The sequence below is a fragment of the Amia ocellicauda genome, chromosome 14 (assembly GCF_036373705.1).
Source record: "Amia ocellicauda isolate fAmiCal2 chromosome 14, fAmiCal2.hap1, whole genome shotgun sequence".
Lineage (NCBI taxonomy): Eukaryota > Metazoa > Chordata > Actinopteri > Amiiformes > Amiidae > Amia > Amia ocellicauda.
Window position 1 is genome coordinate 14,822,956 of NC_089863.1, and position 20,075 is coordinate 14,843,030.

The 20,075-nt window shown below is 39.5% G+C and overlaps 1 protein-coding gene across 1 annotated transcript; it reads right to left on the reverse strand.

The window, feature by feature from the left end:
* Window positions 1-6,321: 6,321 nt before the first annotated feature.
* LOC136768808 (prostasin) lies at window positions 6,322-18,953 on the reverse strand. Its single transcript, XM_066723181.1, has 10 exons — window positions 18,807-18,953; window positions 14,097-14,117; window positions 13,767-13,929; window positions 13,190-13,461; window positions 12,239-12,387; window positions 9,711-9,981; window positions 9,072-9,207; window positions 8,371-8,630; window positions 8,044-8,135; window positions 6,322-7,740 (listed from the first exon to the last, which is right to left on the reverse strand). The coding sequence occupies exons 1-10, from the start codon at window positions 18,940-18,942 to the stop codon at window positions 7,492-7,494; spliced, it is 1,749 nt and encodes a 582-aa protein (XP_066579278.1). The 5' UTR covers window positions 18,943-18,953; the 3' UTR covers window positions 6,322-7,491.
* Window positions 18,954-20,075: the final 1,122 nt, after the last annotated feature.

Sequence of the window (20,075 nt, forward strand, 5' to 3'; positions counted from 1 at the left end):
ACTATCAACAGCGACATGATCTGTGCTGGACTGCTGCAGGGGTGCAAGGACTCCTGTCAGGTACAGAACCTTCTTATGAATCACAGATGAGAAATCAGCCAATCACAGAGCAGCATTTCCAAACATAAAACATTTCCAGTTGTATAAAACTATATTAGACTAGTCGAAACCATTTGACTGGTCTTCATTTTACAGTTAAATTAGTCTATGAAAGTTAGTCCTGAAAAGTTAGCTTCCTCATCCCCAGGCTAACTTAGAACTTAAGTCTATCTTCCACTGAAACTGGTGGCCTGAGTCTACAGCTACACGGTCACTGATGCTAACAGGCAGTGCTTCAAATGGCTCTCACACACCCCGCTGTCCCGCCCAAGGCAATCCCCGAAAAAATCGAGACCCCTCCCCAAGGATTTGAATAACCAACTGTATATCTTACCTGCACTTCTGTAATTTCGAAACTAATGTGTATTATTACCAATTTGTAATTGTGTGCTGTATTTAGCACTTTTGTTTGCTATTGTAACCTGTACAGTAAGTCGTGTGGCAAGGGATAAATAATAAAGTAATAATAATTAACTCTGCGCTGTGTTTAGTACGTGGATGTTTCCTCCTTAATTTACATATTATTTATCTTATCCTCACACCTCTGCTCCCCTTCCCCTGCCCTTCTCTCTTTTTCTTCCTCTGTGCTGCTGTACGGATGTGTGCTCTCTGTTCTGTTCTGTTCTGGCCCCGCGTTTAACCCAGGGCCTCTTTTTCGGGGGGGTGGAGCTGATGTAGCGATAGCCCAGCTACCCAGTTGTGGGGTGTCAGATGACTGGTGCAGGTGCAGGTGCAATCGTTTAATTAAAACACACGTGAAGAAAAGTAATTAGCGAATTTGCGAAAGAGAAAAAGAGAAAAGTGAAAAAGAAAACCCAGAAATACAACACACAATACATAAGAATAAGAATAAGAATAAGAATAAACAATATAAAAATCAATAATAATTAAATTAAGGCTTGTCACCTACTATGGCACTAACTTATATAATTAATATGATTATATATATATATATATATATATATATATATATATATATATATATAATATAATATAATTATTGTTTTTTTCTGATGTTCTGTAACTTCTTATAGTTTCTTACAGTAAATGACTGGATGAAATGCTAGTTCTAATAAGTAGTAAGCCAACTAACAATGATCTGGATGATGTTGCAGAAGCCCTTGTAAAAAAGCATCCTTGTCTGAGGGAGCAGGGATCTCCTCTCTGATATTGATATAATATAGTGATCAAACAGCTAGTAATTCATTGTTCATCCTTCCTGTGTTGAATGTAGTTGTGATGTTCTGATAGGTTGAGTGACAAGTGCATTGTTAAAGTTTTTCAGATCGTTAAAGAGTTAATGCGTATATCAACTGTACCTCTGCTATCTACATTCTTTGCTAAGTTCGACCGGTACTCTCCACGCATGATAGAGATCTTTCGATGTAAAGGTGGGGTGGCTGGAAGAAAAAACATCTAGACATCTCATGGTGGCCATCTCCAAGGTTTGAATTGAAATGGGTAGACATACAGTATGCTTATAAAATACTTTTTATGCCCCTGTCATGACCATTGCATGAGTATAATTCTCTATACATATGGTATGCCGGTTTTCACTTAATCAGAACACTTAATCATGTAAGTATACTGATTACATCAGCTTCAGCCAGAGATGAGGAAGTAATTTGGTTAGAATGAAAAACCACCCTGTGTGTGTGTGGTTGAATCATTTCATGTCTGATTTGGTTGAGATCTTGTATAGATGATGAGTACTTGCCTTTTGGGCTCCTGAGACCAAAGTATTGTCTATCACACAATAACCATGCTCAAAACATTTGCAAAAAAAAGGTGTTTAATTGTTTAATTGTTGTTGTTTAATTGTTTAAAACTTGAAATGACAGAAGTCATGCACAAATCCTGAAAGATTGTTTTAAGGCTGTTTTCTTCATGAGCCTCTTATTTTGTTGGCAAAATATTGTACATGCATTTGTTACAAAAGTTGAATAAATTGTTGGATGTTGAATGTTAAAAATCTTAAATGACAATGACATTTTGCAACACTATTTGTAAACTCTGCTTTCTTGAAGCCACTACGCTTAGAATTTGGAAGTGAATACAGCATTCCCAAATGTATGATTATATGGTTAATATTTGACACAAACAAAATGAGTCTTGGTGGAAATTGGTTTAATTGGTGCTTTTCATTGAGTGTTGGAAGGAATTAAGTCACTTACTGTTTTAGTCAGTAATTAAGTTAAAAATGACAATATGCCAGTAGTAACTGGCATATTGTGGAGATGTAGATGGTAGAGATAATGATGGTAAAGATCTGGTGTAATGTTAGGTCCACAGGAGGTCAGAGTGTCTCCATTTGCGTAATCCTTCTCAACTGAGTGAACGTTGTTTTGGTAGTTCTACGATCTCCTACATGCATTGCTGTGGGTGCAACAGTTCTAAATGTACCTCTTATTTACTCAACTCATTTAATCCTCTTGGTCTCTTATCTTTGAAGTGTGTGTCAACCATCATTCAGAACAGTGTGGTTGCAATTAGGACTGTTGGTTTGTATTCTCAGGTGGCATGAAGGTAAATTGAGGCCTGTGGGTCAGTTCAGGATAACTAAAGGGAAGTTTAGCATGAGATGGTTAAAGGGGAGAAAGCGGAGAAGAACAGGGATCTTGGCAGCTGTATGTTAAAGCCAAATATTAAATAAAATGCTCTTGCATTTTTTATGTATGTTAGTGGGCCTTTGGTCATTTTAATTAAAATGAATGCTTACGAGTACTTGCAATGAAAACAACACTAATTGAAACAACATGATTGACATTAGAATACCAGATAAAACCTATATTAGTTCATACAAGGCTGGATTGTGTTGTACTAAAGTGTTTGACAAATGTAAACTAAACTTAAAGTAATTTGACTACACTAACTAAGTAAACATGTTTTAATTAAATAAAAGGCAAATAAATTGAATGTAGATATTAACATGACATTTCACCCACAAATCTGTGTGGTGTTCAAATAACACAATCAAGACTGATTTTACTTGATTTGTTTAGATGGAATATAGATGGCATGATTACATTACAGTGAGGGAAAAAAGTATTTGATCCCCTGCTGATTTTGTACGTTTGCCCACTGACAAATAAATGATCAGTCTATAATTTTAATGGTAGGTGTATTTTAACAGTGAGAGACAGAATAACAACAAAAAAATCCAGAAAAATGCATTTCAAAAAAGTTATAAATTGATTTGCATGTTAATGAGGGAAATAAGTATTTGATCCCCTATCAATCAGCAAGATTTCTGGCTCCCAGGTGTCTTTTATACAGGTAACGAGCTGAGATTAGGAGCACTCTCTTAAAGGGAGTGCTCCTAATCTCAGCTCGTTACCTGTATAAAAGACACCTGTCCACAGAAGCAATCAATCAATCAGATTCCAAACTCTCCACCATGGCCAAGACCAAAGAGCTGTCCAAGGATGTCAGGGACAAGATTGTAGACCTACACAAGGCTGGAATGGGCTACAAGACCATCGCCAAGCAGCTTGGTGAGAAGGTGACAACAGTTGGTGCGATTATTCGCAAATGGAAGAAACACAAAATAACTGTCAGTGTCCCTCGGTCTAGGGCTCCATGCAAGATCTCACCTCATGGAGTTTCAATGATCATGAGAACGGTGAGGAATCAGCCCAGAACTACACGGGAGGATCTTGTTAACGATCTCAAGGCAGCTGGGACCATAGTCACCAAGAAAACAATTGGTAACACACTATGCCGTGAAAGACTGAAATCCTGCAGCGCCCGCAAGGTCCCCCTGCTCAAGAAAGCACATGTACAGGCCCGTCTGAAGTTTGCCAATGAACATCTGAATGATTCAGAGGAGAACTGGGTGAAAGTGTTGTGGTCAGATGAGACCAAAATCGAGCTTTTTGGCATCAACTCAACTCGCCGTGTTTGGAGGAGGAGGAATGACCCCAAGAACACCATCCCCACCGTCAAACATGGAGGTGGAAACATTATGCTTTGGGGATGTTTTTCTGCTAAGGGGACAGGACAACTGCACCGCATCAAGGGGACGATGGACGGGGCCTTGTACCATCCAATCTTGGGTGAGAACCTCCTTCCCTCAGCCAGGGCATTGAAAATGGGTCGTGGATGGGTATTCCAGCATGACAATGACCCAAAACACACAGCCAAGGCAACAAAGGAGTGGCTCAAGAAGAAGCACATTAAGGTCCTGGAGTGGCCTAGCCAATTATTTATTTTTTTGAGTGATACCGCACACTAGCTGTGTTTGACAGATGGTGGTTTGTCACATTGAAAAAGAAATAGAGAACATGCTTTGAAATGTAAAAGGGCATTGATAAATGTAAATAGCAAAGCAGCAAATGGGAAAATAATGCTGAAATAAATAAATAAATAAAATATACAGTTTTGTATATTTGCATTGAATATATACTGGCATTTCCATTGTGTTTGTGTTCTTATAACTTATATTTTTCAATATTAGTCTAATTTTGATCAGTGATTGTGAACTTGTACAGGCAAACAATGTGTAGGTATCTTTGTTACCAGGACTACAGAAAATATCTTTAATGTTTCTCCAATCTGGCTAAATTGCAGTAGGCTTAACAAGCAATTCAGGCAGAGAGATGGAAAAATGACTAAATAAATAATAATAATAATAATAATAATAATAATAATAATATATCAGAGTAAAAGAAGAAAAGGGCACAATCACAGAAGAAATCACTGAAAAGTTAAAAGTATTAATAAAAGCACAATCAATTACCAAACTCAATAATAAAAGTATTAAAAAAACATGTCAGTGCATACTATATATATAAACCAATCGAGAACAGTGAAATACTGTGAATGCCATTCAGTATGTTCATTATCACCAAACGGACCCATGTGCGACTAAGGGGGACCAAACCACAGCATTCCAGTGCTCTGATTTAAGCCTGAATCTATTCTAATCATGGTCTAAACAGAAAAACTGGTTTATTCCAGAATACACATTAATCTATGTTAAACCAGGTAACCCTCATCCTGTGCAGTTTGAGCACTAATAGCATTAATAATAAGAATCTTGGTTAAAGTGATGTGAGGATAATTACCTTTAAGAAGGATTTGGTTTGAGTTCTTACCTTCATAGATGCTCAGGAGCAGGATCCAAAACAGCAGCTGCATTTTGACCCTCCTGGCTTCTCACTGGACACAGAGGACTGACTCTCCACATCTACCACTTCTCCTTAGGCAAGTTCTTAGAGGAAAAGCATATATCTGCTTTACATCCACCATTACCTAGATAACACACTCACGTCACAGGCCACTGACACACGAGCGAGCACGCACACACACACACGCACACACGCACACATACTTACATGCATGGCCATGAGTACCATCCAACTGATTTACTGCTAACTAAAAAGATAACTAACTTATTGATAAATGCATAAATAGACAGGATTCTCTGCAGCAATTACAAATTATATGAGTATGGTAGAGAAAAAATAAATAACGCTGATTCCTTAGAGCACCAATCCATTACAAAGACACTGAATCCTTACACACAATCAGCACTAGGGGAAGATTGCTCTGTAATGCCTGTAATGTAATTTTTGTTTTCATTTTGCAGCTGTATGTGTAGGCTGGCTTCCTTACTGCACACTGCTCAGTGCATGATGCTTATGGGAATGGGGGTCAGTGCCACACTGAATGCCTTCTTCCTGCACACACTTGAATTTGTTTTATTTTTCAGTCAGCTTTTATATACACACATGGAAGTGGAAAAATATGGAACCCCCTAAGACACTGTCTCTTTTGGACTGGGAAAGAAACCAACATTGACGCACATTCATGTCTGTGTGTGTGTGTTGGGGTGTGTGATAGTTACAATTCTTCAACTTCCTGTGTGTAGTCCTCTGATTTAGATAAGCACAGAAATGCATCCTCTGAATGAGATACTTAAGAAAGAGATAAATATCTCTTATGCAGAAATAAACTTGCCAACTACTCAGCACTTAGAAATAAGATACCAAGGAGTGTCAAGTCACTATAATTCTGCACCATCAGCACCTTCCTGTGTATCTGACAACCTTGTGTGTCTCCAGCAGTCTTCCTCTGGTCGTCTATGTGGGGTTGGGGGTGGATAATGATCGTTATCTTGGCAGCTTCCTGTGAATTCCACAGCTCAGTTTAAGAGAAATACATATATTGTAAAAGATACAAACTGTAATAGTTTTTTAAAGCAGTGAAACAAAACTCAGCTCTTTTCAAAACAAGAATTGTACTTTATTCAGTGACATTATGTTGACAAATGACACTTCCGCCCTTATACGGACAATAGACTAAACATTGAGGAAAAACGGGGAAAATGAGGAAGGCTGTGACAGGCACTCAGTGAGTCAGCCAAGGTGGACAGACAGAGGCACATATAATCAGGGATAGGAGCATACAGGACAGCAAGTTCACACAAAAATGTCCCTGCAAAAAGTATTTACAGTGACTGCTGGCCGCCGGACACTCTCCTGACTGCACAGTCCACCTAAAGTTCCTAGGGCCACTACCATCATCCCTTGCGCCCCCCTGAACGTTTAATACAGCCTCTGGCGCTGGGTTGTGCCAGCAGACGGCACTACAATACTATACTAGTAGCTAGATGGAGATGTTGTCTGTATGTATGTGTGTATTAATAGATAAATAAGTAAATAAGTATATTGTATAAGTATATTGAGACAAACAAGATAAATGTAAAAATGCATTCAGATGGTCTTGGTGTCTTCTCATTCTTTTTCAAGAGATCTGGAATCAAACTTAAGCAGTAAAGTAGTTGTATGTTGTTTTGCACTGGTCCTGGAGAGCCCATGTATTTTCTGCTCATCTTCTACTGTTCCCTCAGTCTGACATGATTGCCCTACAATCTTCTTGTGCTATAGTCCCTCACTATCGCATTATGGAATCCAGTTATGGCTATACTGTGGAAGAAAAGAGGTCTCCAGAAAAAATGTATCAACATTTGCATACTGTTAACCAGGCTAGAAAGAGATTCGGCACAGACTTTTGATATCAGAGTGTGCTGTAATTCTGAAATGCAAGATTGCAGAGGAGCTATGATTTTCATTTACCCTATATATATTGTACCAATGCACTTACATTTCAAGAATTTGAAGAAACACCGCCATTTTCAATGTTTATGTCAAGATTTAAAGACCTGGGTCATCATTTTGGTATGTACAAAGGTGTGTGTTTGTGTGCGTGTGTGAGTGATAGAGATGACATCTCCTGTAGTGGTTTAAGTGACCCACCTTAAGTGAGGTTCCTGGAATGAATGCTGTTCTAAATTACATGTTTTAAATCTTTGAAGTAAGTGCTGATATTTATACATACAAAATGTGGTGTCTGTGTGCTAGTGTGAGGAGCCATAAGAGGCAACATTGCCTAGATCCAGATTGCCAGTAGTAAGAAAAGAATGAGCGAGATTGCCTCCATGGTCTTGGGAGCAGAGCTTACACTGGCTCTAACGAGGGGCAGGCTGGGGCCCACAATCCCCTGCAGGAAGTTATCGTACTCGGTTATGCTGGTGAACCCCATGGGCACGAGGGCACGATCCCCTTTTTCAACTGTGATGACGCTGATCTGAACCCAACCTGAGGATAGGTAACAGACGAGGGGACCACCCTGGTATCCCTAGAAGGGGGAAGAGAAAGAGAGACACAGACACACAGACTGTTAATACAAACACAGGGACATCAGGACATCAGGGTACACTAGATCACTCAATGGCTGGCTGACAGGACATACACAGTATTGAGTGTGAGAGAAACAGAGGTTATCATAGTCACAATTACTGACCACCTTGACTGGATGCAGTTACTTTAGCGCCACACTGAGCCAGAGAGATAGAAACGACAACAACTTGTTATAAAAAATAAATCACTCTGAATACGAAATGGAGAAAGAGCAGTGAGGGTCAGACAGGACTGCTGGTACCTGCTGCAAGTCCAGGGGTTCGGTACAGATTGCGTCAGGAGAGGAGGTGTTGGAACACTGGGTGAGTGTCACTTGCTGTGCCTGGAGCATCCCTGGTGGCAAAAAAACAGACACTCGTTTTCAGTTGATATTGCAATCAGCCTTCAAAAATATTAACAATCAAATATCAAATATCACTCTCTGTGTTTGCATTGCGAACATTGCGAAAGGGTCTCCCAAAGGTCCTTCGTTTAGGTGGATGGAATGGAACAATGAAGTGGTGAAGTATCTTGCTTTGGCTGACCTCATTAGCATCCCTTTAGGTGTGTTTTCATAGCACTGACTCACCTATTCCCACCCACTGGCTGCCCCAGCCAGTAACCCAACAGTCAGGATTAGAGCCCAAAAAGATGCCCGGGTCTGGCAGGCAGATGGGCAGGATGTTGTCGTTGAATGAGACGTTGGGCTTCAGTTGCAGGAGGGCGATGTTGCTGCCATTGAAGTTGCTGCTGATGACCTGCTGGACCCCCGCTGACACTTTATATGGGTTGGAGCCACTCTGGTTCTGTATGCCTAGGACCACCGTCCACTGGCTGAGATTCACAGAGCTGGACGGAGAGGGAGATGGAGAGACACAGAGTGGATAATATAGACCTGTACAGATATTAAAGCATTAATGTCGGTGTCTAAAGTCCCAAGAGTTGCTTTGTGCGGAGTTACCATTTTACGTGTGTTTAAGCTTAAAGGATCCAGTGCGATGTATATGCCACAAACTTTTGGCAGACTTGGCAAAAATATACTATCCCAATTGATCCTGCCTGTCCCTCTGTATGTGACAAATAAATGTGCTGGATTCCTAATGGCTAAAGTCTGTTGTTTTTTTAGTCCAAGACCAGTTTTGCAGCGTCTAGAATCACTGGTGTTACAGAATCTAGTAATCTTGTAGTTATCGTGTCTAGAGTCATTGGCTTGACCCTGGTACAGTGCAAAAAGGACATATGATAACTTGGGCTGTATGGACAGGGGGGGTAATCTGAGGTTGACTCTACCTGGGTAAGCACTGTGCATCTGTCATCACCCACTCACTGGTGAGCAGAGTTCCCCCACAGACGTGTGTCCCATTGCGGTGCAGACTAGCCTGCCAGGGCCAGTCCAATGATCCTATGGGCTGCCCACAGATGTCTACTGTAAGACACAAGCACATAGAAATGAGAGCTGAATGTTTTGTTTTCTATTGTTATTCTCTATTGACAAAGTATTTTTTGACATATTATATATATATATATATATATATATATATATATATATATATATATATATATATATATATATATATCTTCTCTTCTTAAGTGTACACACAGAAGTTATTATAATGTTCACGTATTGGTCCCAAAACACTTTACACTCTAGGCATTTGTAGGCAACTGAATGATTGAGAGCTCCTGTTGGAACACAATCCAGCAGACACTGCGGCCCCCAGGACTGGAGTCTGACCCCCCTGTTCTACCCAACAATTCTCATGGATATTATAAGGGATCCTTATCAAACATGTCCTGGCTTGGGCTTTGAGGAGCCACATTGTATCGCATCTGGAGAATTCTGTATTCACCGATCCACTTTCACCACATGCTACATTCCTCTACAGTAACATACATTTTTCATGTCATTGGACTCTAATCAGAGGTTACCTGGGTTTGGCTCAGTAGTTGGTGCTGTAGTTGTTTGCTGTGTTGCTACGTCACATATGTAACTGTTGTCAGTGTTATTGCCACTGGAAGTGAAGGTCACAAACCCTGGACCGCTGGCCCCCAACTGCCCATTGATCCAGCCCTGGTATTGGGACACCCTGGTGTACACCCCAGGATAATTGGGTTGGGCACATCCTGCTCCGAAACTCACAATGCCACCCTGAACCCAGGCAGAGCCCTGCTTACAGACCAGGGGACCCCCAGAGTCTCCCTGAAGAGAAAGAGAGACACTGTAAGGGGACACAGTAAGACTAATAAAGAACCTATGAAAGGCTACAAATCAGAAGGTGACATTTTGTTTTCTTAATTGCTTACTACTTATTAGAACTAGCATTTCATCCAGTCGTTTACTGTAAGAAACTATAAGAAGTTACAGAACATCAGAAAAAAACAAGTCATAATTATATAAGTTAGTGCCATGGGAGGTGACAAGCCATAATTTAATTATTACTGATTTTTTAAATTGTTTATTATTATTCTTTTGTATTGTGTGGTGTATTTCTGGGTTTTCTTTTTCAATTCCTTTTCCTTATTTTGCCAACAAAATAAGAGGCTCATGAAGAAAACAGCCTTAAAACAATCTTTCAGGATTTGTGCATGACTTCTGTCATTTCAAGTTTTAAACAATTAAACAACAACAATTAAACAATTAAACACCTTTTTTTTGCAAATGTTTTGAGCATGGTTATTGTGTGATAGACAATACTTTGGTCTCAGGAGCCCAAAAGGCAAGTACTCATCATCTATACAAGATCTCAACCAAATCAGACATGAAATGATTCAACCACACACACACAGGGTGGTTTTTCATTCTAACCAAATTACTTCCTCATCTCTGGCTGAAGCTGATGTAATCAGTATACTTACATGATTAAGTGTTCTGATTAAGTGAAAACCGGCATACCATATGTATAGAGAATTATACTCATGCAATGGTCATGACAGGGGCATAAAAAGTATTTTATAAGCATACTGTATGTCTACCCATTTCAATTCAAACCTTGGAGATGGCCACCATGAGATGTCTAGATGTTTTTTCTTCCAGCCACCCCACCTTTACATCGAAAGATCTCTATCATGCGTGGAGAGTACCGGTCGAACTTAGCAAAGAATGTAGATAGCAGAGGTACAGTTGATATACGCATTAACTCTTTAACGATCTGAAAAACTTTAACAATGCACTTGTCACTCAACCTATCAGAACATCACAACTACATTCAACACAGGAAGGATGAACAATGAATTACTAGCTGTTTGATCACTATATTATATCAATATCAGAGAGGAGATCCCTGCTCCCTCAGACAAGGATGCTTTTTTACAAGGGCTTCTGCAACATCATCCAGATCATTGTTAGTTGGCTTACTACTTATTAGAACTAGCATTTCATCCAGTCATTTACTGTAAGAAACTATAAGAAGTTACAGAACATCAGAAAAAAACAATAATTATATTATATTATATATATATATATATATATATATATATAATCATATTAATTATATAAGTTAGTGCCATAGTAGGTGACAAGCCTTAATTTAATTATTATTGATTTTTATATTGTTTATTCTTATTCTTATTCTTATTCTTATGTATTGTGTGTTGTATTTCTGGGTTTTCTTTTTCACTTTTCTCTTTTTCTCTTTCGCAAATTCGCTAATTACTTTTCTTCACGTGTGTTTTAATTAAACGATTGCACCTGCACCTGCACCAGTCATCTGACACCCCACAACTGGGTAGCTGGGCTATCGCTACATCAGCTCCACCCCCCCGAAAAAGAGGCCCTGGGTTAAACGCGGGGCCAGAACAGAACAGAACAGAGAGCACACATCCGTACAGCAGCACAGAGGAAGAAAAAGAGAGAAGGGCAGGGGAAGGGGAGCAGAGGTGTGAGGATAAGATAAATAATATGTAAATTAAGGAGGAAACATCCACGTACTAAACACAGCGCAGAGTTAATTATTATTACTTTATTATTTATCCCTTGCCACACGACTTACTGTACAGGTTACAATAGCAAACAAAAGTGCTAAATACAGCACACAATTACAAATTGGTAATAATACACATTAGTTTCGAAATTACAGAAGTGCAGGTAAGATATACAGTTGGTTATTCAAATCCTTGGGGAGGGGTCTCGATTTTTTCGGGGATTGCCTTGGGCGGGACAGCGGGGTGTGTGAGAGCCATTTGAAGCACTGCCTGTTAGCATCAGTGACCGTGTAGCTGTAGACTCAGGCCACCAGTTTCAGTGGAAGATAGACTTAAGTTCTAAGTTAGCCTGGGGATGAGGAAGCTAACTTTTCAGGACTAACTTTCATAGACTAATTTAACTGTAAAATGAAGACCAGTCAAATGGTTTCGACTAGTCTAATATAGTTTTATACAACTGGAAATGTTTTATGTTTGGAAATGCTGCTCTGTGATTGGCTGATTTCTCATCTGTGATTTATAAGAAGGTTCTGTACCTGACAGGAGTCCTTGCCCCCCTGCAGCAGTCCAGCACAGATCATGTCGCTGTTGATAGTGACTACATCATTGTACAGACAGCCACACTGATTGTTCCCAATGATGGGTATCTCAACCTCCTGCAGGGTCTGGTTACCTCCCAGAGACACTGAAAGACAACACAGCTGTAAAGTTCATTTACTGCATGTTTACATGTTTTCATGTACAGATTTATTCACAAGAGACAAAAGAGAAGCAAGATGTAGAATTCCTGGAATCTGGCAATGCAGGAATTTGAAGGCGCCTTTTGAAGACTTTCTTAAGACAAATTAAAGTGTATTGAGGAATCTGGAAGAAACCTGCAGCCACAACAATCAAGAGGATTATTTGCCTTAAAAAATAAGCCTGAGAAATATATTTTATTAAATCAGGTGGAATTTTTCATTAATAAAAATGTGGTGAAATTGCCCATGCACAAAAAAGGACAGCTAACTAGGCTACAGTGTCAGTATTAAATAAGATTTAAAAGTCTACTGCTTTTGTCATAAGTAGGCAATTACTACATTAAAACATAGTTTTAAACACCAACCAAGTATATCAGATGCCTGCTCTCTCAGATATTGACATAAGGAGCATATGCAAAAATTAAAACAACTTCTTCAATAAATAATTTTACATAGAGAAAAAGGTAGCCCCTCACATCTATGCTGAGAACAAATAACTGGAAAGCGATCAAGAACCTCAAAGCTACACAGTATAACTAAAAAGCCATTTTTTTCTGTTGCATTTGTACAGCAGACAGCTGTGCACATGTTTATTTGTATACAGTATTAGGGGAGTATACTCTTGTTTAGAAAAAAGTTTTTGAGTCAGAAATCTGGTACAAATCTAAAGTTAGAGGCCCTATATGTGTGTAAAATTCTTGGATGATGTGTGTTAGAAGACAGACATGTAACAATACATAAAATTACCATCATAGGCAATGTTGCCCCAGCCAGTGATCCAGCATTCAGTGCCGTTGTAGAAGGTGCTGTTGCTGGCTGCCAGACAGATGGGCTGGATGAAGTCCGTGAAGGAGACGGCGCTGCTCAATTTCATCAGGGCGAGGTCGTTGTCGTTGGTATAAGGGTCGTAGTTGCTGTTGACAATGATCTGCTGGACCCCCCTTGACTGTGAGTTGGGGTTAGAGCCCTGCTGTGTCTGTAATCCCAGATACACAGTCCACTGACTGACAACAACAGGGCTGCACAGAGACAGAGAAAGCATCAGTCGACTTTTGCTGTTCCTAAATATGTTCTGTTACTGTATTTAAATGACTGAGCTACTGAATTTAATATATCCACGGTGTTACCGAGGACATTGCTACAAGAGAGAGACCGAGCCAGAGTCAGAGAAGTTGTCAGTGTTACCAGGATAAAGTCTTCAATCACACTCTCTCTAAAGCACCATGAGTCACTTTATTTAATACCCCCAGTGTTGCTCTGTCTACAGTAACGCCGTTTATTTGTAACTGCTTCTGCCCACAAGTGTCGTTCTGTTTCTCCGTACCTTTGGAAGCAGTGTGCGGCAGACAGCACCCATTCACTGGAGATCAGGGTGCCTCCGCATACATGGGACCCATCCAGATGGAGACTCGCCTGCCAGGGCCAGTTCCCAGGTGGGGCAGACTCACCCCCCACGATCCTGGTGTTGAGGGGGGCCTGTCCACAGACTGGATTTTCAAAACAGAGAACACTGCTGTATTTATTATTATTATTATTATTATTATTATTATTATTATTATTATTATTATTTCTCATTTGACCTATGTACACACAGAATTAATTATGTTGTATTACTTACTTTAAAGAAGGGAACCAATAAGTTTAACAATCTTACCATTTGCCTGAGCCTGTGATTCTACAAGAAAGGAAACAGACAAGAATATATCACCATTCATTTCAATTGATGAGGAAAACTGAAGAACATTTTTCATCCATTGCCATGTCCAGAGTCTCACAGCTCTGCACATATCATTGTAGGAAAGTGTACACCCCAATGCTTTCGTGGCTATTAAGAACAATTCACAACTGATCTTCTTGTCGTTGGGGAGATAAAGCAATTTATAATTCACATTGGCTTTCGTGAGTCGAATATCAAAAGAATACCAAACATCAAGCTAGTGGACAAGTGCAAGGTATTACATGCAGGTAATAAAAATGTCCACTATAATTACACTATGGGAGGAACAGAACTGGATGAAGTAACACATGAGAAAGACCTAGGAGTCTATGTGGACTCCTCACTTTCTCCATCCAAACAATGTGGAAGCAATAAAAAAGGCAAACAGGATGTTAGCGTATATTGTCAAAAGTGTAGAATTTAGAACAAGGGCAGTAATGTTCAGACTGTACAATGCACTAGTTAGAGCTCATCTGGATACTGTGTGCAGTTCTGGGCTCCACACTTCAAGAAAGATATCGCTGCTCTAGAGGCAGTTCAGAGGAGAGCAAGGCTTCAAGGCATTCAAGACAGAAAACAGGAGACACTTCTTCACACAGAGAGGCATCACAATCTGGAACAAACTCCCCAGTGATGTGGCTGAAGCTGAAAATTTGGGAACATTTAAAAATAGACTGGATAGGATCCTTGTATCACTCAGTTATTAATGGACACCAAATGAGCTCAATTGGGCAAATGGCCTCCTCTCGTTTGTAACCTTCCTTATGTTCTTATATTACCGCCATCTGCAACTTGGCTTGTTATGCTGAGACAGGGGTGGAGTGGGGTGGGGGGGGGAGTCATAGGGGCACTGGCTCCTGCTAAAATCTGCTTAGCCCCCTGAGTTATTTTACTAAAGTTGTCCTTTTAATGTGTATACCTCCCGGCAAGAATCCAGGCAAGAGAGGAGGAGTTATGAATTTAACACACCCGCTCCATGCATGCGCTCAGCCACTGCCAGACTACAGGTTAGTTTCAAGACAAGACAGTTTGTGGTAAATTGGTTGTTTAAGCTACACTAGCTTTGAGTTACCATACATCCAGCTTTTACCGGACATGTCTTCTTTTTCAGTCCTTTAATCTCCGTCCGGACAGAATTTTTAAATATCTAAAAATGTCCTGTATTTGCCTTGCTTGTCCTTTTTCCAACACTGAACTACAGTCCCGGGTGTGTGTTTAACCCTTCTGCTCCAGCAGCGCTACAATTAAATCATATATGAATAATGATAGGTGTGAATAATGTGAGGTGATAGTGTTCACCTATGTCAAGCCTTTATGAGCAACTATTGGTTGATAATAAATGACTGACGGCTGTAAATACTTCAACAACCAATCAGGAAGGTTTTATTTAGTTGGGGTGTTAACAATTTACAAAATAAATGAGGTTGAGATGAGAAGGGAGAGAGTGAGTGAGAGGGCAGGATTGACAGGGCAGCGAAAAGACATGTTTGCGGAGGGCGATTATGCATTGAAAATCACTAGGATGTTTTAGAGATTTTCTTTGAAGAAACGGCGACAGCAGTGACAGGCGCGGGTCACAGCAGAATGAACATATTCTCACACCTTCTCAAATCACTAGTGTTTAGTTGTTGTTACTGTTTCTTCATAGTTTTATATTTGTACTATATTACCTTGTTATAGTGTTAAAATGTATTTTCATATAATCGCATTTTGTTTCTGAAAAGTTAATACATTTTATATTAATTTATTTATTATCTAAATCAATCATGCACATATTTTTTGAAAAAACAATACTAATCGTTCATGTTATTGATTGTTATAAGTTACAGTGGCTCTCAAAAGTATTCACCCCCCTTGGACTTTTCCACATTCAGAATTTGTAATTAATTTAGAACAATTTAAAGATTATATTTTTCACTTTGATATGATGGGCATTCAGTCCATTCTGGTTTCATTGTAACAGGGAGACTGCCAAGAGTAGTAGACCCAGGTGCGGAACAGTGAAGACAAGTCAAAAGCAGGTGTGAGGTCTTGAACTGGCAAACAGGGCAATGGAGGATAGGTTAGCTGCTAGATTCATGGTCGGGGAAAACAGGCAATAGGTCTAATGATCATAACACTTTGTTGTGCACACTTCCAGCCCCCCACTGCCAGCCCCACCTTTTGTGTCCTCTTTATTGAAAGGTCAGATATGGTAACCCTAACAAGCTCTGGTTGTTTCAAATAATTATCAGTGGAGCAGTAACTTTAGCTAGTGTCTTAAAAGGGGCTTCTTAATGTACAGTGTGTACCCATTCTGTCCAATCAGGCATTTTCTTTCTTTATTTTTGCATATTAAGGGGACCCTATTTTGTTCACTAATACCATTCCCCTTGCACTGAACAAATGCTCAGGGATGTATCCATATTGAAGCACTTTTGGGGGTGAGGTGGGTGGAGTTGCCTATTGTCACAATTGCCTATTGTGTTAATGGCAGTAAGGTATCACTGTTGTCTATTTTGTCACTAGCTAATGGTAGCAAATAGGTGGTACATTTTTGCTGGATTTGTATGAATTTCCCAGTTTATCCTTGTAATTTGCTTCAATCTTAGTTTACAAATTGACTTTTCAAAATCCATTTTACAAAACAATCTGCCCGGGGAAGCTTGCACCCGGACCACCCTGGAAGAGGTCATGACCCCCTCTGTAATAATCATGGCCCCCTTATGGCCCTCCCATTTCCAAAATCCTAGAATCGCCCCTGTGCTGAGAATAACTACCTTCTCTTCTCCTTTCTCCAGCTGGGAGTTGGAATAGTGAATTTAAAATTTGTTGCAGATTATTTGTCTTTGTAAGAAATATACTTTTCATGATCACCTGAAGTTACACTAGGATTACGGAGTCCTGTCACTAAAACTGCAATTCGGCAGCGATTAGTGATTTTATTTTATTTATATAGCACTAATTACTATGGGTCAATTGCAACTAACTGAAAGCAGCGCACCAACTGGAGATGATCCCGTGGTTAGTGCACAGCTCTGTACTAAGCTAGTACACAAGTTAAATACCAATTGCAATGAACTTGTCGGCTGAAGTTGGTCCCCAGCTGTGGACTAAAAAAGGTCTCCATTGCAACGAAACCAAAAGTTACTGCTGCGGTCCGTAGATGAGACTGAGGGCCAGATTAAATCAAAATTTTCAGTTGCGTTTTGATTTTTAGTAAGATGGCAGTTTCTTCTAATCATAAATGTAACCACTATGATGTACAGTTTTGTAGTTTTCTATTAACAGGTGGTCAAAGTTTTGATTTAATCCAGCCCTAAATATGGGACTAAATGTGAAAAATCCCAATGTATTGCAAGCTTTTGTAACTGAACTATTCATAACCACAAATAATGTTGTATTTATTTATTTATGTATTTATCACATATAAAATACGTTTACTTTTTTATTTTTGACATTGACTATATATTTTTTAACGTAAGTATAGCAGCAAATGCTCTGGTGTACATGGATACAATTGACATCACAGCTACAAAAAATAAAATAAAATAAAATAACCAGTGTACAAATATTCGGCTGCAAGGTTTCATTAAATGCTATGAAATAACTGAGAATATAGACTATAGAAAGCTCTGTAGGAATTATTGTCCAGTTGGTTGGAATTGTAAAGCAATATTATATGCATTATATTAAGTTATATATAGTGGGCTGAATGTATCCTATAGCCTGCTTAGTAGTATATGCCAATAGAGTACTGGTACACCTTGCCCGGGCAGGGCTGTGTTCAGCGCTGAGAGCTCTGTACAGGGGCTCTGTTGGGCTGCGGTGGGAGGCGCTGGTGCGTTACACTCGTTATTTTCTTAAATAATTAAGACCTACGTCATATTAAATGTTTAGTCTGGATAATAGGTTTGGGTCTCGTTTGTGGAAAAAAGTGCAATGGGAAAAGCAATGTAGCCTTAGATATGTATTTTATATGGCTTTCACATTTTAACACGGTTAGCATTGCCAGTGAGCATCAGCATGTCTCCACTGGTGTTCTGAATAGGCTGCAAACAACCGCTCAGATTTGCTAGTAGAGTCGAGGCCCGGCCTCTTCACTGACTTCACGTCCTGCTTAGTAGCATAACAACAAACTTCATCCTTAGTACCGTAAACTGGGGATCAGCTCGTCTCCAGCTCTGCTCTTTCTTCATTGCAATGGCACTAACTTCAGTCCGCATCTGGGGATGATCCCGACCATACTAGCTAGTGCGCAACTTAGTGCAGAGCTATGGCATTTTTAATGTTATTGTTGTTTTTGTTAAAATTGATTGATTCCTAAAAACAAGCTACTGCCTGTACTAGTTACTGCCCTATTTTAAAGTATGTCTAATTTGCAAAGAACAGGTTTATTAATTGTCTTAGCTAAAAAACAAAACAAAACAAAAAAGAGTCAAGGAATGGGCCAACATGATTTTGCTGTCATGTTTGGTGTCACAGCAAAAGTGTCTGTGGTTGCAGCCCCATGATGCCCAAACTCTGTTCAATCCACTTGATTCTTAATTCTCTATGTGAACTGTATTTATTGTCACACTTGAGCCCTACCCCTAGAGCAAGGCTAACCTAACACACACGCCTCATGGTTAATTATGCTGTTATTGGGATCTGAAAACCATTGCTTACCTTTCAAGGTAAAAACCATTAGTAAAACCAAACAGATCCATGGTGCCATGGTCCCAAAGTGCACTTTGTGTGACAGCTCTCTCCCCGATGTGTCTTTCTTTGTTCTTTCCTCCTCTCTCGTGTTATCTGATGACATGCATGCATGGAAACAGCTTTTTATGCTGTTGTGTCACTACTGTCACTCTTCTTTACGCCCTCTTTAGTGTAGTCCTCAACCAACCAGTCCTGCCTGTTTTACACTGGGTCCCTGCTCCTAGAGAGAGACAGCTTTCTAAGTGACCCTCCTGCAATGTGATCAGCAATGAACCCCCCCACCCCACCCCAAACCCTTAATAATAACATTATTGACATGATCAGATCATTGTGATTGAACACACTTACGGCTTTCTATAAAAAATGTTATAATTGGATTTGTACTGAACAATTATTTCTCAAAAATGTCACCTGGTTTCACCTGTTTTCAGATGAGAGATGAAGATGTTACACACTTGTTTTGCCTATACGTGTGCAGCGCCTGCACTGGATATCTAAATAAATTACAAATTAAAAACACAATAAGTATTAGTCAGTGGTGGGGAAAAAAAAAACTCACTAGGCATAGTGCTGTAAACATCTATCAATAAGATGCGAAAAATAGGATTAATGGAGCATATTAGCTAACAACATTCCTGAGCTAGAGTTGGGTTTGGTCGGCACACAAACATTACCTCGTGTATTTCTTTGCCTGCAACTATGTGAAACAATTTAGGGTTAGGAAACATTCTTTAATTATTTTTACACCAACAGACACAACAAGCTTGAACCGCTTTTTGTCTTATTCATAGTAACAGCTCAGATGCCAATGCTTATTGTATTCATTGTGCTGATGTCAACCAGTTTGTCAGATATGGGTCTTAGATTAAAATACTTTAGAGATGAGTGCTTTGGTTGTAAATGTTGGGTGTGTCCATTAATTTATCAACAAACTCAAGTAATACAACATGCTGCCCCCCTCCCCCCACAAGCCATGATATAATGCCAACACCTGTACCATAACTGGTATTTGTGGTATTTGTGTAGCAGCCAGGAAAACGAGTCGAGATCTTCCCTATCGTCGCGTTGCATGAACACATACAAAACAATAATACTTAAAAATAAATATCTGAAGTTTGCAGTTTCTCAAAAAAGTGTCTTAGGTGAATCCTACAAGAATTGGTTTTGTACTAATTTGTTTTTCCTTCCAACTTCCATTTATTATTATTATTATTATTATTATTATTATTATTATTA